The sequence below is a fragment of the Bradysia coprophila genome, unplaced genomic scaffold (genome assembly GCF_014529535.1).
Source record: "Bradysia coprophila strain Holo2 unplaced genomic scaffold, BU_Bcop_v1 contig_324, whole genome shotgun sequence".
NCBI lineage: Eukaryota > Metazoa > Arthropoda > Insecta > Diptera > Sciaridae > Bradysia > Bradysia coprophila.
Window position 1 is genome coordinate 2,098,729 of NW_023503584.1, and position 23,186 is coordinate 2,121,914.

General features: G+C 35.7%; 1 protein-coding gene and 2 long non-coding RNA genes across 4 annotated transcripts in view; 1 reads left to right on the forward strand and 2 right to left on the reverse strand.

The window, feature by feature from the left end:
* The first annotated feature begins 732 nt into the window (after positions 1-732).
* Positions 733-23,186, forward strand: part of LOC119079404 (protein GDAP2 homolog) — a 46,110-nt gene continuing 23,656 nt past the window's right edge. The window contains exons 1-6 of one of the 2 annotated variants that reach the window (XM_037187293.1): positions 733-879; positions 19,644-19,847; positions 20,137-20,279; positions 20,389-20,521; positions 22,226-22,335; positions 22,448-22,687. In XM_037187293.1, the coding sequence (XP_037043188.1) occupies positions 19,648-19,847; positions 20,137-20,279; positions 20,389-20,521; positions 22,226-22,335; positions 22,448-22,687 (826 nt within the window). In that variant the 5' untranslated portion in view covers positions 733-879; positions 19,644-19,647. Of the gene's footprint in view, positions 880-18,112; positions 18,323-19,643; positions 19,848-20,136; positions 20,280-20,388; positions 20,522-22,225; positions 22,336-22,447; positions 22,688-23,186 lie in introns of those variants that run through there. The other variant, XM_037187291.1, reaches the window with a different exon arrangement.
* LOC119079405 lies at positions 4,427-4,973 on the reverse strand. Its single transcript, XR_005088167.1, has 2 exons — positions 4,835-4,973; positions 4,427-4,673 (listed from the first exon to the last, which is right to left on the reverse strand). It is a non-coding gene; the product is annotated as an uncharacterized LOC119079405 (long non-coding RNA).
* LOC119079406 lies at positions 14,801-18,046 on the reverse strand. The gene is made up of 2 exons (XR_005088168.1): positions 17,918-18,046; positions 14,801-15,722 (listed from the first exon to the last, which is right to left on the reverse strand). It is a non-coding gene; the product is annotated as an uncharacterized LOC119079406 (long non-coding RNA).

Consider the following 23,186-nt stretch of genomic DNA (forward strand, 5'->3'; position numbering starts at 1 on the left):
ACGTAAAGGCATGGTGATGTGTCTCCCTCACACCTCAATTTTTTATCAACTTTTTCTCACATATTACAAAATCTTTAGCAAATCGCTGAAAAATTTAAATTTTCTTTGTTTCGAATCATGAGCGCTAAGACAAATTAATGAAGTACAAGATCTGGCGTCTACCACTGAGCGTTACTTTAAACGCAAGAAGTCAAAGATTTGATCATAACACGGCTATACAAGTGATAAGCTTATCGTCTGCAAGAGATGTGTAACCTTACTTTATAATTAACAAGAAAGAGACTTAGAATCGAATTTTATTTGGTTGATAGTACAATCACAACTTTAAAACTCCTGGAAGCTTTGTACTAAAAGCTCGAACAATTTTCGAAGGAAAAGTCGACTTTCACAATCGAAAATTTGTTTTCCCAAATTCGACTTCGTTTGACATTATATCTGTCAGGTCCATAGAAATTTATGCATTAGATTGCCATATTCTGGTTATTGTTTAAAGTCTATCATTTATAAATCATCCATTGGAGACAATTTGCAACAGTTTTTCTATTTCAAATTAACCACGATGATAGGTGATCCACTTTCCAGAAACTTTGTGTTGAAGTAGTGCCTAAATTATAGCTTCGACTAAAATTCTATTGCGCTCGGTCTATCTTGTGAAAATTTTCCGTACATCCATGGCAACATTACACTAAGAATATATTGAGATTTTGTTTCGTGTAAAATATTGTGGTTTTTATTCGGTTTTTATTTTTGTTACAAGAACTATGTGATAATTTAAATTGTTAAACAAAAGTTGTTGTGCTCTGAATAAATGCAAAAGTGATAGAACCACCAAGGACTAGCAAAGATTTCCACTAAGAAACAACGAGAATCATCATCAAGGTAGGTAATTTATATTTTCCGATGTAATCGATTCGGAATAATTTTTTTTTTGTTATGAAAAACTAACTCGAAATCGAATAAGCTTTACATTGGGCACTCAATGTGTGTATGGCATTCGTAAATGGAATATGTTTCGTTGCCTTGAAAATTTTCCCTATTTGATTTTCTCGTAGAATTCCACAATTTTCAAGTTTGAAGTGATTGATTGCTTCAAATGCCAGTTTTTATTCTTTGAGGCAAGGGACTCTGAACGATTTTTCTCAGCTATTTCATGCAAAGCTCGCATTAAAAATAATCTAATAAATTGACGTAGAGGGTTCATGTGATGTATGGCATATAATTCGTATTTGTGGTTTCTATAAATAAAAACATGGCAAAGCTCTCTTAGTTGTTCGTTTAATTAATAAGTACATCGAGGAAACTATTAATTTGTGAAGTATACTTTTAGGTGTACGAATTTCTTGAAGTATACGACTCGTTCGCATATTGCTTAACTCTTCTCTGTTAGAGAACATTTTCAATAAACTTTCGTTATTGTTCATTTTAACATGGTTAGCATGGTTAACAACGAAACGTCTTAAGATCAATCTTGTAGAGTAGAATCAATCTAGAGCAGGGGTAAGACTTTTAGTTATTTTAACTAAAATTAAAACAAATTGAAAATTGTATACGAATACGTCACATTCGATGAATATACCACTCTGTAAAAATATGCTATATCAGCGCCCGGTACATTTTGTTTGCAGTGTATGATACCACCTTCACTAGCAAACACTTTGTATTATTATACTTTGTATTTGTATTATCTTTTGGAGTGAATTTGTAAAGAACTTACTAGGACTTGTGATCGTAAAGTAATTGACTGCAATAGTGCTCGTAGGTTCACTTAATACTTAAATTTATTCAGTTGGCATGTGTTCCAAACGCTAATGTGAACATGTTACTTGCTTGAATGTGTGCGAGAAGGAATATACTCTCACTTCGGCTTCGTCTCCACTCGTTACACATAATTCACACTCGAATATAAACCCTCGCACACACTCAAACGTGTGCAATAATGACTTACTTACATAGAGTTCTTCAGAGTACGTAATACGTACTACGTATCGAACCATTTACGATCCGATATACCATTCACAGATATCACAGGTAGATTACCTCAATTAGACGAGATTTTCATACTTATTCGACTCATATTGAGATATCCTGCATGCATGTCGTCAGTTCGCTTTAGAATTTGAATTTTAAGTGAACGAATGAGAATGAGGTGATTTTGATTTAACGCCGGGTTAGATAGACCTTGGCACGTTCTATGTTGAATTTGTAGCGAACCTACGGCGTGATCTGTGGTGTAAGCCAAAACATTGAAAGGATATGGTCCGCAGGAATCATGAACTTCTCGTTAGTTATGTGTAGTATGTTCAGGACAATTAAGTTAGATATGTGGTTCAGATGTTTGAGGTTAAGCTTTGTGTGTAATGCTCCAGATTTACGTTGAGTAAGGAAACCCCGAGGGACTATTTTTGGGCTTGTAATTGAATGATGTTAACAATTCTAGCCCTACTGACGTTAAACAAATCTGTTTCATAACTTCCCGTTTCTCGTTTCTCTATCTGATACTATAAACAACACTCTATAACATCATAACTAATTGTTTCTGAGTCGTGCAATAAAAGTTTATATGAAAACGTATAGAAACGCATGGTAATGCATAGAAACGCATATATTAGAGCTAAATTTTTCGTACTCGACAACCCGTACGTTGCAGTTACGAGTTCGAAAACCTATGGATATTTATGGGATCTATCTCCTGATCCAAACGTCCTAGAAATTTGTTTTTTCTGGATTTAGAATCAGGAGGGAAAAATACCCATAGGTTTTCGAACTCGTAACTGCAGCAATTTTTTATTTACCATCTGTAGAGTAAAAACAATTTGTTTTCTTAATACAAAAAAAAACCGACGACCGCTTTGTTGCAAATTACACCTTTATGCACGTAATTCCCCTGACAATATGGTGTCGAACTGTGAAATTAGCATATCTATCGTAGCATTGTAATCATTGGTAATTATGACGATTTTTTCCTAATTAAATTAGGAGCAATGCGTTGCATTAATACATTACATTACGTCCGAGGTTCCAATTTTTTATTTTGACGAGTGGGGACGTTGGTTACTGGTGTAGCCCGACCCGAAGGGGAGGGTTTGATTTCCACTCGTCAAAATAAAAATTTGGAACCTCTCACGTACAGTGCTTGACGTGAATTTTTGTGAATTTCTCGGTTTATTTGGGGTGAAAATTGTTTCCGAGGGATGTGAGTACGATTTAAAGTTAGCTGGAACTGTCCCGTGTGTGAATAATGTGAAGTGTGAGCGTGAGTGCTGCGTGAATAGCCGGTTGAGTCGGTCTTTGGCGCCGTGACAATGCGATGCAAAATGAGTGAACTGCACAATGCTAAACGCTGAGATTGCTACGGTATGGTATACGTTCGCCCATGGCATCGAAGCGAGATGCTGACGGATGTTTTGTGGAAGGAGGAATGATCTTTCTAACATGTATATTGTATGAAAACTGACCCCTCGACCCTACGTAAGAATCATCTCGAGCAAAGGCTCCGGCGAGCGGTTCATCTCCCTGCTGCCAATCTTCGGGTCTACGAACGTTGTTATTACCGTACCCGTAGGCCCGTCGTTGACAAAGCAGGTAACAGAAAAATTTTCCTTGCGGCATTATATTGTGTCGGACTGTATTGCAAGCCTATGAATGATATATGCAAAAGTAGCTAGTCCAGTCACTTAGTCCGGCGACGGTGATTGTTGTTAGTCTTAAGTTTAACACATTTCGGATGGCGGTCCGGCGCTGTTCAATACATCGATACGATGTACACACAGAGTAACAAAGTATTGAACAAGGAGGGCAAAAAGGGGGATCCAAGTGGGTCATTCCACTGTGAGTGATTCAACGTTCAAGCTCTTCCGGAAAGACCACAGGGTCCTATTCGAAATGTGCAAGGTCAAGGTCAAGGTCTCACGTACAGTGCTTGACGTGCATCTGGTCGTTAGATGCGAAAAATGTACTGAAAAAATTGCATCTACCGACCAGAAACACTTAAAAGCTACTAAAACTGACGACCCAGGCTTTTATTCTCGTGATTTTAACTCATAATTGAATATTATTGTTCGTCCATGCTCTCTTTAAATAAAAAATATTGATTTTGATGTGGGTTTCTGTATGTTGTAATAAGCGAAATGGAACACTCTCGACTACATCTCTCAGTTTGTAAAAAAGCTGTAGGCAGATTGCGTATAAAAACAATTTTAAATGCAATAAATTCAATTGTTGCACATCTTAGGTGATATATGTCTTTATCGAAAAGTTTAGACGACATGACATTAGTTGATGATTAGTGATGATTGATTAAGCTTCATAATTGTTTCTGTTCTCTTGCGAATTTGTAGAATTTAATCATTCACAAATAAATCAATTGGAAGAACTAGTACCTTTTTGGGTTATTATTCGGTTAAAAATCATAGAATGGCTCTGTAAAGTTCAAAGGTAATTTATTTTATTGAATTAACTGCAGGGCACGGTTCATAATGTTAGACTCGTCAAGTTGTATTGTAAGAAGTTTGTTGTAAGTTGAATTTAAACGCATCTTCTCAAGCGCTTAGCCACCCTCCTCAGTAGTAGTGGTGGTTGTCGTCGTCGTAGTTGATGTAGTGGTTGTAGTAGAAGTAGTAGTTGATGTGGTCGTAGATGTTGTCGTTTTTCTAAACCAATGGTTCCACAACCACCTGTAACAAATTAAATCGATCATCAAAATTTCCAAATCGTTGAAATATTACAAGAAATTCTGAAACGTTGCAAAACATTTATACTAAGAACTGAAATGTGTCTAAGTTCAAAATTGATTATCAGATACTAGTGATATGTGCAAACTTTGCTAACACTTTACCAGCATGGTTCGGCTGAAGCTTCTGGTGCAGCTGAAGCGGCCGCGAAAACAGCCACCAACAAAAGAGAGAAGAGAAGAAACTTAATCGCTTTATCACTTGGCATAGTTTCACTTGCAGTACTGTACTGATGATTGATTTCGAAATATTTGACTCTATTTATAGTCAAACTGCTTTCTCAATATTTGAATTTTTTCATTAGTTATAATGAAAACATCTGCTGTTGTTTTAATATTCAAATGCATGTTATTGACGAAGGGCAACTATATTGCATTATATCAAGGAAAAAAAGTGTATCGATACTACTACATTAGAGATAAACAGTCCCTCAACCCGTATTGTTATCCGGCCTATCTTTGAAACCACAATTTGAGCAACACAAAGTTGAAGTTTATCCCTGAAGATTGTTCCAGACAATGCAGAAAGAAATATTCAGAACGAAGAGACAATGAGTGAGGCTGCTTAAAATGCAGATATTTTATGATGCTTTCAAAAACTTCATTATTGAACGTTGTAATTAAATTTTATTTGGATCTAAAGTTAAATTCCATCTATCAGCCAGAAGCTACAGTAGTGGTAGTCGTAGTGGTTGTGGTTTCAGCAGCAGCAGTTGTGGCAGCACCAGCTGAACCACCAGCACCGGCGGCGGCCGTTGTTGCTGCAGTCGTTGTCGTTGTTGTTGTTGTTGTAAAGAGGGAAGCCAAAATTAAAAAGCATGGTTTAGCTTCTGCTGATGGTGCAGCTGAAGTACTGGCAAATGCGGCCACAACCAATAAAGCGAAAAGTGCGATTTTCATCATTTTTTAAGAAACTGTTAAGTTTGACAAGCAAAGTTGAACTGATAATTTGGTTTGGCTATGCTGATCCTTATATACAAAAAAAAATTGAAACGAACGCTAAATCGAAACAAGTAACTCTAAATTTATTCCACTTTATCTCTGTTTTCAAAGATTTCATCATGGAATTGTGTAAATCGATACATACATTTTCTCAAGTTCACCTTCCAAATTTTCGAAATTATGAAATGGAATGGAAATTTTTATTTATTTTGTTTAATATCATTAACTCGGAGGTTCTAGTCATATCTGATTGGAACATCTCGTCAACAAATCAAATTAAACAATTACGAGTTATCGTGATCACCGTCATGATTTAGCTTCAAATCAAATTAAGGGTGAATTAAAATGCAATTTTTGGTTCATGATGTCTGAATCTAATTATGATGACATCACGTTGCTTGTTCGGCTTACTTACAACATAAATTTTGTATCCATCCACAAAATGGTAAAATGATTAAATGATTCTATCATGTTTCATTTTTCTAAGGTGCACGAATGATTGTAAGCTACTGACCTTGTTCCTGTGCCTGTGCACATTGTTCATGACTAGTGGAGTATGAACTTACAGTGGAGAAACCACTTAAAGCCTTAAAGTCAGGCCTCTCACACCTCCTTATTTCCTTTTTTTCTCCTTATTTTTATAAAAACCTCCTTATTCCTCCTTATTTTATTAAAAAATCCTTATTTTCCTTATTTTTCGCAAATTTCATCGACGGAATCAAAATTAAGAAAAAAAAATCGCTGCGCGGCAAAAATTACAATTTTTATTATTTAACACAAAGAACTCTAATAAAAAGTTGGTGTCGTAGCTCATGATCGGTCCAACACGACTGGTTTAACATTATATTTTTGTGGTTCCACGCCACCTCTTGGATCGAGAGTCTCGAGTAGAACTATTTGATTTAACATGTAAATCACTCTTAACATTGTCTCAAACATGCGTCCTTATTACAAACAATTCAAAGTTTTAGCCTTATTTCCACTTACTTCTTTCAAATTTATACGTTTATACTTTCACCAATTTATTATTTCGAAATTCGAACGGGAAAGAACAGCTTTTGCAGTTAATGAGATCAAAATCTAATCCAGCAAGTTTTTAAACTTGAGGGTGGGGTCAAGTAAAATTTTCCCGCCGTAAGTACGTCTTAAATTTCAAAAATTTTGTCGCATCGAAAACTGATTGAAAACTGCCACCCTAAAGAAACGATAGGTACGTCAAAATAAACAGTGATGCGTTTTATTTTGAATTTTGAACATTTTGAAGCGCACTTACAGTGATAATTGGTAAAGCTAATCTTTGCTAAGAGGACGTACAGAAATTGTATTTTCATGCTTCGGGCCAAAAATGAGGGTAATTTTTGATTTTTTCTTGAGTTTTCGGCCCTTTGCATGAAACCTCACATGTGCACCTGCTTCGGACGATTGATTTTAGGCACTTTCGCTTGTAAGCCTCACTCCGTTCGGCCTACAATCCGCGAAATTGCCTAAAATCAATCGTGCAAATCAGGTACACAAATGACTATTGTCTCACTGGCGTTAACATTTTTCGCTCAGTTAAATCTGTCAAAGTTAACTGTGAGGTTAGATTCTTTACGGCCTATTTTGTTCGTGAAGAAATAACTTGTCAGTGAAACTTGACATTTTTGATGTAAAAAGGTGTTTGGTTTTCGTATTGATGCAAAGTAATTATTTTTGAGTGGTGACATTGTGTTTGATTAAATAAAATCAATGAAATAATTTGTGTTTATGTGGCCGCTGTTCTTGTCAAAATTTTGCTTCTTTAACTGAGCGCATTAACCGAGCGACGAAAAATTAGATTTTCTGTACGGCCTCTAAGAATCTAGTTCAAGCCTTAAACGCGCCCAAAATATTCAAATTTTCATCGTAATAAAAGTGAATTTTACGATACAACTTTACAAAAACGATACGTCAAAATAAACAATAATGCGTTTTATTTTAAAGTTGAGGCTGTATTGTTGCTGTATTTTAGAATAATTTCCATTTTTATCGAAAAATGTCTCCTCATTTTTCCTTAATTCCAATAAACAATTTCCTTATTTCTCCTTATTTTTGTGCTAAAACTTCCTTAATTCCTTAATAAGGAGTCCAAATTTAGAGTGAGAGGCCTGTCTTAAAGTGTAACATGATCTCACATTTTTTCAAAAAAAAGAGTTCGTGTGAATCAGTTCTGGGTATCCACTTAACATGCGTTGACTTTTACACAGCAGCATCTGCATCAACCACCGTCGCTCAACAGCATTGTCGGCTATTACTACTTTTTGCGTTTTAAATTACAATTTTTTAAGGTTAATTACCTATTTCATCGTTTGGTTACTATCAACGAGGTAAATACCTGACCAAATGCATCCTACTCATCGTTACAAAATTTCGCATCCAATATGGGATTTGTAAATTCTTAGGGATTTCATATCATTTACATGCAGTACACATTTCTGTCAGGTCCAGCTTTGGGCACATACATATGACCGAAAGACAACTGTATGGACCAATTGTTGGCAGTGGGGAGATAAACCTCATATTTTGCTCTGAACGATACTCTTGAGTGTTTAAGAATCGTTTAAAGTGTAATGTTTGTTTTCTTTTTGATTTGTGAACAATTTTAACAACAGAAAACAAAACAAATGCACACAACCGTGATGCGCTAGAATTAACCATATGTAATCAATTCTCAAAAATGGTTTAAGCTCGATTCGATTTGTAAATATAATTTTCAAAGAATTTTCAGCTGAATGAGACAGCAAAAAAAGTTGACCTAAGATATGATTACCTAAAAATACCACCAAAAAATCACTTTAAGAAGTCATGTCTGGAGTTTCCATTCTAATTTACTGTTTGACATCATTCAATGCTCAATTATATCGATAGTGACACTGGTTCTAACAGAAGAACAGCAACTTTGTAAACAAAAATTCATGAGACATTTCGTAATGATATCTTCATTGATAAAAATTTCCATTTCATTTCATAATTTCGAAAATTTGGAAGGTGAACTTGAGAAAATTGTTGTCTTGATTTACATATTGCCTGTTGAAATATTTGAAAACAGAGACTAAGTGGAATAGTTGTAGAGTTATTTCGATTTGGCGCTCATTTCACAATTTGTTTCGTATATAAGGATCAGCGTAGCTCGAACAAATTATCAGTTCAGCTTTGCTCGTCAAACTTAACAGTCTTTAACTTATCAAAATGATGAAAATCGCACTTTTCGCTTTATTGGTTGTGGCCGCATTTGTCAGTACTTCAGCTGCACCATCAGCAGAAGCTGAACCTTGCTTTGGGCTCTGGGCATATCTTGCTGCAGCAGCAGGAACAACAACCACAACAGCTGCAGCAGCAACGACCGCAGCGGCTGGTGATGCTTCAGGTGGTGCTGCTACAACTGCCGCTGCTGCTGAAACCACTACAACTACGACTACCACCACTGTAGCTTCTGGCTGATAAGCGGAATCTAACGTTAGATCCAAATAAAATTTAATTTGAACTTTAACTAATGAAGTTTTTGTAAGCATCATAAAATAGCAACATTTAAGCAGCCACGCTTATTGCCTCTTCTTTCTGAATACTACCCGTTAATTCATTTTAAAACAAAATTTCAAAATTTGTATTCGTCTGTGATGGCCGGTATAATAGAAAACTGTGTTATATTGAGTGTTCGATTTGACGAAAAAAATACATTTCATGCCCATGAAGATGTGCATCTTTATGATGGACCGTCAGTGCATTGAATATTTTTATTTTACTTCTTATTCATCTATTTCTTTGTTTCCAATTCTTTTTCCTCCTTCGGAACAATCATCATTTTTAGAATTCATTTTTTTGTTGCTGAAATTGAGGACTCAAAGATAGGCTGGATAACAACACGGGTTGAGGGACTGTTTATCTCTAATGTAGTCGTATCGACACACTTTTGTTTCCTTGATATAATGCAATATAGTTGCCCTTCGTCAATAACATGCATTTTAATATTAAAACAACAGCAGATGTTTTCATTATAACTAATGAAAAAATTCAAATATTGAGAAAGCAGTTTGACTATAAATAGAGTCAAATGTTACGAAGTCAATCATCAGTACAGTACTGCAAGTGAAACTATGCCAAGTGATAAATCGATTAAGTTTCTTCTCTTCTCTCTTTTGTTGGTGGCTGTTTTCGCGGCCGCTTCAGCTGCACCAGAAGCTTCAGCCGAACCATGCTGGTAAAGTGTTAGCAAAGTTTGCACATATCACTAGTATCTGATAATCAATTTCGAACTTAAGACACATTTCAGATCTTGGTATAAATGTGTTGCAATGTTTCAGCACAGAGTGTTTCAGCAATTATCAGTTCAGCTTTGCTCGTCAAGCTTAACAGTCTTTAACTTATCAAAATGATGAAAATCGCACTTCTCGCTTTATTGGTTGTGGCCGCATTTGTCAGTACTTCTGCTGCACCATCAGCAGAAGCTGAACCATGCTTTGTATTGTGGAGCGCCTTAGCAAGAACAACAACAACCACAACGGCTGCAGCAACAACGGCCGCAGCAGCAGCAGGTGGTTCAAGTGGAGCTGCCACAACTGCCGCTGCTGCTGAAACCACTACCACTACGACTACAACTACTGTTGCTTCTGGCAGATAAATGGTTAATTAATGCTATTTTGTAATATGAATTTTACTTAAGATCCAAATAAAATGTAATAAGAGCGTACTACGATGTTTTTTGAACAGAAAACGTGAATGTGGTCTATGTATTGGTCTCGTTGTCTCCAATTTCTGTTCATATCTATTGACTACATCGACATTTTGTCGCTTGCCCTGATGTCAATACTTTACATTTTGTAGTGCTCTTCAAGAAATGGAATAAAAACATTAAAAAAACAGGAAAAACCATGACATAGTGAACGAACAACAAATTTATGCTATCGCTTCCACCAAAGGTTTTCCGATCTTACGATATTTTACGCTCATTCTTGGTTAACATTTTTGGATGATTCAGTCGTGTCAGTAATTTTTGATTTTGAGTTTAGCATCAAAAGTCATTTTACGTGCAAAATCTCTCAAGAATTCACGGTAAAATGCAATTCTAGAGGCCACCGTGAAAAACCACATCAAAACTGTCTCCTTCAAGTACAAAATATGCTGGTACATACCATAAGAATTTTCTGTCTATACCACTTATTCGATACCCTTCATAATTGCATAAGCACGTACTAGTGTTGATTTCCACTTACGGGAAAAGCACTCCGTTTTCTATCCATTTGTTATAGAAAAGACGTGTGGCTTAGCTGAACGGAGGCAAAACGGAGTGTTTTTTTAAGTGGAAATCAAGCCTTCTATTAGTCAAAGAGTTGTTTCGTAGGAATAGCTATTTGTTCAATGCAATTTCCAATTTTTTCCCGATGTAAACATTGTGTCATAACAAAGGCGAGAAAATTGTCATTTTTTCCATGCACAGAAACTTCGAGGCCTTTGTGAAAAATTATGTGTTTACCTCAGGAACAAAAGCAGGAAATTTCATTTTCTCTGGTGACTTGTGGCAAACAAAACAATCTAAATGAAATTTTCAACTTTTCTTCGCTTGGTTAACAAATAACTATTTCACAACAAATGCCTTCGAAGTTTCAGCGGAGGGGAGAAAATGACTGTTTTTTCGCCTGCGTTGTGAAAAAGAAAGGTTTATTCATAGGCATCGCAACCTAAAAAAAAAAAAAAAAAGTTTTTGTTTAGTTATATATCTTAATTTCTACCCATTTCTTTGTTTGCGGAGAATGCCACCTCGACAAGGTAGCACAAATTTACGTTCGGGTGTTAGTTTTACAGTAAGGATGGATTAGCAATTTAGTGTGAACTAAAAGGCTCGAGCAGTTCGGCTCGATTATGGGTCGCTAGAAATCCTTAATTAAAGCAGAAATATTTCATTTGCTTCATTGATTAAATAATTCTATTCACAACTCTATGCCACAATAGCAAAACATCTGTTATCTTGTGATATTCCGATTTCAATTGCGTATTCACACAGTAAAATGTGTACCTGGAATTTTCCATTGAGGTAGTCCAACGCTAAATTTGAATCAAAATGCTCAATGTCACTCAAAGAATGTTGAAAACGTTTCATATGAGTTCGTCGGGAAAATTATTTTCTCGGTTGTGTTTGATCAGAATGTTACAACATGCACCAAGTTATTAACATTGAACGCGGTGTATATCATGGCGTATTACCTTCAAATATTGAGTTATATCAAAAAAAAATTCGTTTAGATAAAAAATTCATTAGACCCTTAAAATTCTTGTAATTTCGTTGAGTAACGTTTTCTTATTACTAAACTTACCAACAAGACAATGCTGACGTATTATATGCACAGTTACATAGTCTTGCATCTTTAGCAGTTCGTCGACAACAGGATAGTTCGCTTAAGCATGGGAAAAATATCCTTGTAATAAATAGCTTCAATTTTCGTGGAGTTGTGTCACTATCGACCTTTCGTTCTATTATTAAAATTGAAAATAAACGTCGATACAAGAGAAAATTAGAGGTTTGATATTGTTTACTCGAAATAAAATTAATTTGATTTTGAACGACCTGCTTTTCTTTACTTTGGTACAGCCATTCGACTTTACTTAGTTTTCGATGCAATGTCAATACAAATGTACGACGACTCGTTAAAATTTAACAACATACCATTCCATTCACGATGTTTATTGTCTCACCCGGCTCTGTGCATCTAATGCCTAAAGAAGCATTTTTGCGCCTGACGATCATAATTCGACGCTTTTCGTCACTCACTCTAATGATGAAATGTGCGTTTTTTCGGTACTGCTCACACCAAGATGACCTCGTCCGAAAAAGTAACTTTTACGGCCGTTGATTGCGTCCGTAAAAGTAACTTTTTCGGACGCAAAAGATGATTCTTAGAATTTCAACGTTTATTCTCGCAAATTATAATACAGCGTACACAAAGTCAAGCATTTTGGTAAATATTTATCGTGCAGTTGCTCGAATCACCGAATTGAATGGAGCAATTGCATGTACCGAACTGACCGGAGGAACTGTAATATCCGAATTGACTGGTGGAACTGCAATCGCCGAATTCGCTCGTGCACCGTCGACATAATTGACTGGCTCAACTTCATCCATTTGTCCAACCATCGAATCGACTACAGCAGTGTCAACAGAAATTATGTTGCTCGCAGAAGATGTGGACGCATCACTTACATCAACTGAACTGACTGTTGATGTGGGTCGGACACCCAGGATATGTCCTGCAATTTTTCGATGTCTCGATATATTTCCCGGCCATGCTTTCGTTCATCCAACCGCAATGTCTTCGCATATCACGTAAACGCTTTTTCGTAAATTGGTGCTGATTTTTTAGGTAAAGGGTTCCGAATTACTATCTCAGCCTCCATCTCAAAATCGAAAAAGTCGTCTTCGGTCTCGGATTCGCTCATTTTGCTTTTTTATTGCAACACTAAATTATTTTACGTAGCCTTGAGTCGACACTCAAAATTGAACTAGAATGTTCATGCGTCGTTTACGATTATTTGGTTTCTGTGCAACATTGATTTTTACATGACGACCATTTTTATTTCCCTAGAGTGATTTTCATTTTTATATTTATTTTTATTTAAATTTGTGTTTCGTTTCATTATGATCTTCAGGCGCAAAAAACATAGTTCGTAACTCGTGATGAAAGCAAAATTTCAAATTTCACTTTTCATTACTCGTAACGAAAAGTACTATTATTACTTATGTTGCACAAACAACCATTGACTCATGTAAGTCCTAGGAATGAAAACACTTCTTTATTACTTCTATGCGTGTAAAGTAATCTACCCACATTTTTAGAACAGTCGGTAGCAGATGATAATCCACTTTTATAAATTTATCATTTTGTAATGAAGTTTGGGAGCTCTTCAGTTGACATTTTCTAACAAACACGCTAACAAAGCTAAAACAGTTATTTACGTCACAAGGATGGAAAAGTTGAAAAGCAGAGTTTTCGCGTGAAGTTTATTGAACGTAGGCGAAGCTGTTAGATGGGTTTCGTTGAGAGAGTAGTAAACATGCACCGGATGGTGAATTCGATGACTAAACATAAGTTTAGCTTCGTTACTAACTTCGCAGTTCACGGGCGTCCGACTAGAAACGGTGATCTTATCCACGTTATATCTCGTAACGCCAATGATAATGACGTTTGTGCGATGACTTCTGTGATTAAAGAATATAATGATCTGCCTGTTGACTTGAAGAGGATAGAGTGTCTGAAAACTTTTAAGAGGAATGTTGAACTAGCTGTGATGACCTGTGATGACTATCATGTGATTTCTCCGTTTTTGTTTGTGAACTAGTTTGTATGGATTTTATCCTTAATTAACCTTGACCCAATTTCTTTCTTTGATCTTAAGTTTGTTCCAGTTCTGCTTGTTATTACTTTTAGACAAAATTCTTGTTGTTTCTATTTTAGTCCACTTGTAAAATATTAGACGCCAGCAAATAGTGTTCCACACGTGTCAAACACTCGGAATGATAATAAAGTTATTATTTAAAAAAAAAAAAAAAAAAAGCTGGCGTCAATAATCACCTGAGAAAGGGACTTAACATTTTTCCTCCGAGTATTTTGTGTAACTCGGACGAAAAATGAAAAGTCACGTTTTCGCGTCGTTATTGACCTTTTATAGTGCTTTTCAGTGCAAAAGCATGTAAAATATTTGATTGATAAGTGGTCAAAAATACCCTTCACAGCTTTCACCACAATTTATATCGTCCACTTCTAATATTTCAAAAGAAAATATCGACAGACGGTAACTTATACCACTGATCATTTATAATTTATAATAAAAAGCAAAGAGGTCTAGCGGCAGCTTTAGCAACTGCTAAAAAAAGCTTAAATTACTGATATCATTTTTGCTTATTGCCTGAATGTAGGCAACATTAGTTGATAAATACATTTACAACATTTTGTGTGTTACATTTACATTGTCTTTTTCATTCAGAAATTACGTTTTATTGTTAATTTTGAAAATAATTTTTCTTCGTTGTTACAACTGAATGTGCTGACAATAATTTACTAGTATGGTGTGCCTGGTATTCCGATTTCTAACAGGTGTATCATTAAATAAACAGCAGTCATATAGTATACAATGAAGACCATCAAATGAATTTATTCCTTTATTGAGCTCATAAAACCTACACAAAACATTAAAGCGATTCAAGGAGGAAGTATCAAGTTTGTCACACTACCATTTGATTCCACCAAACCACCAGTCATTTTGTTTCTTTTTTGGTTTCCTCAGTCTTTTCAATGTATCCGCATTTCTTGGTATTACCTCATTCGGAATATCATCCGGATTACCTTCGGTGGTACCACCGCCGTCTACGGAAGGTCCTTCTGCCGATTCACCCGAGGAATTGCCTTCAGTCGGTTGACTGTCCGTGCTTGATGGTTCGGTTGTTGGTTCCGGATCCGGATCGGGTTCTGGTTCAACATCATCTGGTGTAGTAAAGTCTCTACGTCTGGGACGAGGTGTAGTTAAAAAAAGCTGCAGTATTCCAAAAATTATTTCCAGACATGGTTCGGGGTTAGCTTCTGGTGACGGTACGGGAGCAGTATTCACAAACTGTAACGAAAGTATTCCATGTCTAACTTCTGGATTGATAGAAGACTCTCAATTACCGTCAACGACAACGAAGCCAGTAAAAATACAAAAATCTTCATACTGGAGATTGTTGATGATACTATTCAATGGCTTTACAAAGTATCGCAACGTAATTTTTGGGCGAAATATTTCCTATGACTGAGTACGTGGACCCAGATTAATCTCCTTTTATATAATGTGAGTCAAGCGTCGCATCGTTAAATTTAAATTTGACCATAGCCATGAACCTTAAACAAAATTTGGTTTAACTCATTTGATCATTAAAATGGCTGCGAATCATATTGTCTAGTTCGAGCACCAATTTACTGATACGTATCTGAGCTACTAATAATTGCTTCAATCTCCGAAAACACGTCGGTATGATGATGATACAGTTTAGTTTCAGGTGTTTTATTTCCTAGTCACAAAAGAATTAAAATTCTAATTTCAATCGACTTCCTATTTCATTTGATGCATGATGTAGCGTTACAGTGGTAATAATTAGCTTTACAAATGATGAGGAAAGCTTAGCAATAAGCCCAACCCAAATACGGTCTGGACTTAAAAACTTATGCGAAGCTTATCAGAATCTAGCAATTGGACTTGGCTTCGTGTATTATACCGCAAATTATTTGATGCAGTTAAGACAATTTACACATTCAATCTTTCTTCTTTCCTTTCTCCGAAGTTTATACAGATGGAGATAGAGAAAATATTTTACGGCGGGAGGCTATCGATCCACATCGAAACTCATATATTTAATTGGTCAGACTCTGATGGTTATTGATATCGATGACTACTCAGACTACTCAAACTATTCAGATAATTGATTACACACCCTCGAAGGAATTGCCGTAGTATTCGGTCATTAATAGGAATTGATGGAATTACAAGGAATTTACTGGAAATACGAGAAATTGAACGTAAACGAAAGGAAATACAGTTAAATATGATGAACGAAAGAAGTAAACGAATGCAAAAAAGAATGACCGATTTCCGGTCTTGGCTATTCGGGATTTGTAAAATACAGTTCATTCGCAGATTGTTTCCTTCCATTTACCTTCAATTTGTCGTATGTCCTTCAATTTCTAATAATTATCAGATACTTCTACAACTACGAAACTGCGAAATTTCGAAGATTTTCGTTCGTTTTCTTTAAATTTGAAGAAAATCTCAGAAAGTTATCGAAATAAAGAAAAGTGAAGAAAATTTCTATAAAATTGTTTCTAAAAAGTAGACAATGAATTGGATAGTAACAGAAAATACCGAGGAATTATTAGAAATAATAGGAATTAAAGTGCAAATCCTCCAAAACAGTAATCCGGTAATAGAAGGAATTGAGAGGAATAAGAAATTGATTTGCCACCGGCACTTATAGTTGTTAGCAAATTACTTTTAATTCTCTGAGTTCATCGAAAGCCTCACCGAAAGCTTAATTTTGTCAGCTTCGCAAACCCTGTGGGGACTACACTTAACTTTTATCAAGACAAATTTATCTAAGAGTTAGGTTTATCAGTGCTGATAAGCCCTGTCAGGAAATGAGATAACCCAAACTTAGCTAGTGTAGTAGCCTTGAACCTTGAACTATTGTTTCTTATAAATATACATGGTCGCGTATTTCAATAAAGGATAGCAATTGGTGTCGCACTTTGTGGATTAAATTCAAGAAGTACGGCACCACTCGCAGGATAGAAGTATTTTACTTTGAAACGTCTGTCCATTGAGATAAAGATTAGGAAATGGCCGTATCTACCTAAAGTCGTTATTTCGATACAGTCGCACAGCAATGTCTAGTAATTAACAACGACAACAGTAAAATAGTTTGTTCACTATAACTAACGCCCTGAGTCGTTCATATCCGTTCAGTGAGACTGTTAAATCTCAACTTTATTTTAGATAACGAAACTGTGATAGCACTTAAAACATGCTAACTGCTTGCAAATTCCTAATTTAAACAATAAGATTACTAATTATTATGTGCTTGACATTCCAAACCACGAAATAAAGTAATTACAAGCAGTTCTACTATCAAGATAAGCCCAGAGTCAATAAAAATTGTACGTCGTCGTGCAGTTTGAAAAATTAATGGAAAATCGGTTTTAATCATACGACGAATTTACATTAAGTTCGTCGATAATTTCTCTCTAAAGCTCACTGTTCATGAAATAAATGCAATCCTTGTACGATTAACCAAAATTAAACGGCGTTGAGCAATTAGTTCAATCGAACTTTTCTAAGGTAATTTTAAAACTTATATGGTTCGATGCCCACTGTGAACATAACTTTCATATCTTACAGTACCTCCAGCAGATACTGCCTTACTTGCAATCGCAGTTGAATGTGTTGTTTAAATTGTTGCAAGCATGCAAGCAACATATTCTGAATGATAAGATAAGGCTGACGATTTCAATGAAGAGTTTTCGCGAATTGCGTCCCCGATCTTTTCGTCGATTTGCAACTAAAACTATTTTTACAAGTAGACAATGTTCAAACGCATAAAATGGGTAATGTGAGAGACAAGAACGATTTTTGACTGTGTAGAGACAAAAAGTTGAACAATAAAAGCTTGCGCCACAAATAGCATAATATACAGATTTACTATACTGGAGTTACCTGTAAATGTTGTTGTTGTATACATGCTTGACGACATTTTTTTTTATTATTTTTTCTCAAAAAAAAAACACTTCTCCGCACAAAAATAATCTCCGAATGCGCCCACAAAAAGCCATTTCAAACCGAAACTATATAAAACTCGTCTCACGAATCAATTGAAAAACTGATTGCAGCTCACCATAAATTCTACAAACATTTCGTGAAGTGAATGGATGTCGCGCGTCGCTGCAACAGTATAATTCTGATATCCGTTGTGAGCGAACGTTGGCAATAATTAATCGTTGATTCAACCTGTGTGATACCGTTTTGTTTACTTGGATTTCTCAGTACAATCCACGTATAAGTGACATCGATTCCCTTCTGGTCGTGTTTTGTAAAACTATTTTCACAATGGTACTTTGACTGGTGGGTTTCTTCTTTGTTATTGTTATATATGGAAAGTTATCCACCTAACCACCTGAAGTGTACTTTTGCTTATGATATATTTATAACGGATTTTAATTGCTTCTCTTTATGAAATGACATACATGTTTGTTACCTGCGAGCTGCATTGCTTAAAGCTAAAATAATTTCAATATGCATCGCTAAATGGGTTTTCTCTTCACTTTATGAATTTGTGTATATAACGTTGTGTCTACTTACAGCTGCGATTCGTGGTGCATTTTTTTGTACAGATATAAAAACAGAGTTCATGAGTAAAGAGTATAAATTGCAGGGTGAATCTTGAAAGAATTTTCATGTATTTTGACATTGGAATTGTAAACTGCGATGGCTAGTCAAGTTTTTTTTAATGTAACCCAGACACCTTTAGACGGATATGTTACGAGCCCTTTCATTTTGTATACGTCTTATAACCATAACCATCAAGCACCTATGTGTGTGATTCGATTATAGCACTTTCGACTTTGCTTTTAAAGGGCTTTCGATAGCTATAAGCTCCTTTAGATCCCACTGTATATTCCACTAATCTAATAAAATCATAAGATAAGCTCAAAGCTTTCGATAGCTTTAAGCTTTCTTTAGATTCAATTTCCAATAAAATCCACAAGAAGCTGAAAGCTTTCGAAAGCTCTCAAAAGCACAAAAACAATACGATATGCTGTTCTGACCTAACACGGCAGAGCTGCTGCTGTGAGACAATCTCTTATTAGTTTTTGTGAGCTTTGTTTCAACGCAAACGGAAAATTTCAACTTCATTGAGATACAAAAGTCGCTTAAAGCTAACAAGTTTTCAGTAAAACGTTAAGTCGTTTAAAGCACCAGTTACTTTCAATCAAGATTTAGACTTAATTTTTTTGTATATTCAAAACCCCGCTATTCTCTATCGAACACCCTGTTTTTTTTTACCAACCTACACGATATGTAAATATTACAACGACCGACAATTTTGAAACGAAATGATGTCATTTATGACGTCATTCAAACAAAAATATTATTTTTGCGTTGATTAATTTTTATTAATGTTTTGTATACAGAGGAACAAAAAAAAAGCCGTCGTCGATGTGTACAAGTAATAATTATCCATAAATAGTGGCCATACACACAAATGTATTATGCACAAAGACAGTGTAAAAGGCATACTAACAACTTGTGTCTACATTTTATTATCATCCAAACGAGACGAAAATATCATTTGCAAACAAACATGACTAACAGATTCAAATTAATCGAACGACCGATTAACGTCTTGTGTTTTGACATGATTTTCGATTTCTTTGTGTTACAGAGCAATGCGACTTGTCTCCGATTCGTATACTGAACGCTTTGATCCGTTGATAATATCACCTGTACCAATAACAGCGCTACAAAGTTGGGGTCGTAAAGACGATCTGCATTTCAAGCCAACCGATTACTCAGCTTTGGAAGTAGCCCGGCATCGGGTCAGTCCATTCCCGGTATCAGACAGTATTAATAACAGGTTCATAATATGGTGAGTAGTTGAAAATATCATTGAAAAATAGTATAGTGAGCACTATGAGTGCACACAGGTGTGTATTGTATATATATACCTTCTATGCCTCTATATAGCATAACATTTTTAAATTATGTAGAATGTATACAGACACACACAATATACATGCCATAAAACCCATGTGTTAGTATTTACTTAAGTAATACTGTTGCTCATCGATTCAAAAAATTTGCTGTGTTTTTTTCGTCGTGTGTTAATTAATTTTTATTGAAAGAAAATCATTTTAATTAATCGGTTGATAATGCAGGGAAGGTGATATATCGTTGCTGAAAGCCGATGCAATAACAAACACCACTGACGAAACGCTGACCGAAAAGAATATCATTTCCGATCGGATTTTCAGTCGAGCTGGTCCGGGTCTCAAACAAGAATTGTTAAATGAAATTAAAGGTTTGTTGTGTGCTATCTCATCATGCATGTGTATATAGAATGAACATATGTCATGATGGAATTGGCGAGTTGTTTGTTGATACGCACATTTTTCATCACTTTACTTTAGAATGTAAAACTGGAGAAGTTTTGGTGACACATGGATACAATTTGCCAGCTAAGTACATAATTCATACGGTTGGACCGATTTACAGTGATCGCTATAAGACCGCTGCCGAGACGACTTTGCACTCTTGCTACAGGTAAAGGTTTTTGTATTGAAACGTTAAATGTGATCAGTTCCGGTACTTTGAGAAAATTCTGACTGGGATAGTGTCTAGTTCAACAAATCGAAGCCGAATTCATTTAACTGCCGGTCGACGAGAACTGTATGGACATTTTCTTATTCTCTTGATATTCTTAAGTGTAATAGAATGAGCCAATGAAGTAGAGGCAACCAGGGAACTAAATTCCCGATTAATCCCAAAAAAATCTTTAAAATTCCCTTATTTTGGTTTCTCTTAAAATATGTACCACTCGAATGTAATCGAGTTCAAAAACTTAAGAAACCACTAAAAAGACCATAAACACAACGGAGGCACTTCGATCTATAGTTACTTTATAGATAAAACGTGACTGAAAATTTACGGAATTTTCGAAAATTTAATTTCCCTATAATATGCCCTGCAATGCATTCTTCAGCTTTGTGGTTTATGGTAGGGTAAGCACATCAATCCTCGGACAAGAATGGGTCCTCGGTCGGACAACTATTGTTTTCTCATTCATAAAAAAAAGTTTTTGAATCTAAGATCAATAGGTGGCCGAGGACTCATTCTTGTCCGAGGATTGGTACACTCACCCTATGATAAGGTTGATCACTACTAAATAACTGAACTGAACTGAATACGGTAACGTGAATTTAAACGTGAGGTCAATTTGTAATTTAACTGTAATTAGAGTGACAGATAACAAGTTGTACATTCCAAGTATAATTGTCGACGATTCATATCTCTCGACAATTTGTAGATTATCGAATTGATAACTCTGAAAAATGTATTGCTGTCGAAAGTTCATCAGTCACCAGGAGTCACTTAGGAAGACCCTCGAGGACTTATAATTATCCAGTAGTTATAGGCCACGTAACTCTATAGGAAGTCGTTGTTGTGGAATATTTTGCCATGGAAATAGTGTCCAAACAGTCAATCGTCGGTGATTTTTTTTTAATATAACAAAAGTCAATGAATGTACATATCAGGTATGGCTGATTCTTCAAAATCGGTCGATTTATATCGATATCACCTCCTCCTAACCTGCAACGACAACAGTTCTATCTTTGTGCGCTATTAATTTTAGTATTTTCACTTACTTGGATTTTAAAAAGAAAATTTATTTTCATAAGTCTTCTCGTCTGGCTCACAATTATAGGGTAAAACAACCAACCACGCACAATTAACCAAATTCGTAGACCCTGCTGTAGTATTAGCACTCTGTTGTCTTTTGTTTTGTTCGAATAATCAAAATAAAACACTATAGCGTGCTTTTATTACAGCAGTGGCTAATAGCTGGCACCTTTACCCTAAAAATTGTCGGTTGTATATCAGCGGGAAAGCAGGATATTTCTTGATCTTTTCAAGAGAAATTTAACCTGTTACAGACGGCTGTCATCTGTTATCGACAACGACAGTAATAATAAAAGTTCTGACTGATGAGGTCTTATATAGCAAAAATCATGTCCAAAACAAATGAAGTAAAAGATTTCTGAAATCAATTTATGGAAATCTTCGATCAAATGAAGTAATAGATCAGATAGTAAAAGCGTTAATATACTTGCCGTTTCTGACAGGTTCCACTCTTTAACCTGTCACGGACGGATGTTGTTAGAACTACGCAATTTTACTACACCGGTTCATAAGATTGATAGCCTTAAATATTTAGGCTTTTAATTTGTTGACATCTATCATTTTCAGAAATATTCTTTGTAAAGCCAAGGAAGTTGGATTCAAATCGATTGCCATTTGCGTTGTCAGTACAGTACAAAGAAATTTTCCACCCGACATCGGAGCACACATTGCACTTAGTAAATGAAATGACTGTAACGAAGAGACAATAAAAAAAAGCTGTGAAACGATTTTATTATCTCTTATGTTGACTCAACGATAAACACTTTACTCAAACTAATTGCATTTTAGGAACAATACGCCGTTTCTTGGAACAATACAAAAACGAAACAATCGTATTGTGCTTGGAGCCGCACGAACGAGGCATTTTCGAGGTTATAGCCCCACTGTACTTTCCCCGGGACAAATTGGAGGAGAGCAGTGCTTTGTGGCAACTGCCGAAAGATATTGGCGGTTCATTTGGTGAACCACAAATACATGATCGACAAATCCGCATAATTCACAACCCACAGCATTCCGTTATGATTGGAAGTAAGTGTTACTCTATGTATTTGACTGGGATAGAATTCTCTTTGCTAGTTCTTTCTGGCCGAATGAGAGGATTGGGTTCCCTCAGTAATAACGTTTGGTTTTCCTGTAGGAGATTTATTTTTTTGAAAGGTTTATTAGATAAGTTCCTGTAGAGAACCAGCTAGGGTAGCCAGAAATACAAAAAAAAAATCGAAATCGAATGCCGAGACCCAACACAAAATATTGTTTTGAGTGAAAACCACCAGAGAAATTTTTTATAAATTTTTTCGAGACGAACTCAATGAAGAAAGATTTGTGGGGCTGCGACATTCTATTTCCTTTTTTTTTAATTTCTGGCTACCCTAAGATAAGATAAAGTATTTTTTGAATCTCTGTTTCCGGATTTCAATGTTATCAGACCCAACTAGGTCGTTAATTTATTTCGCTTACTCTAAGTGTCGCTTACTCTAATCTGGCATTACTCAGATTATAAATGGCTTGCCGAGGACAAAATACATGA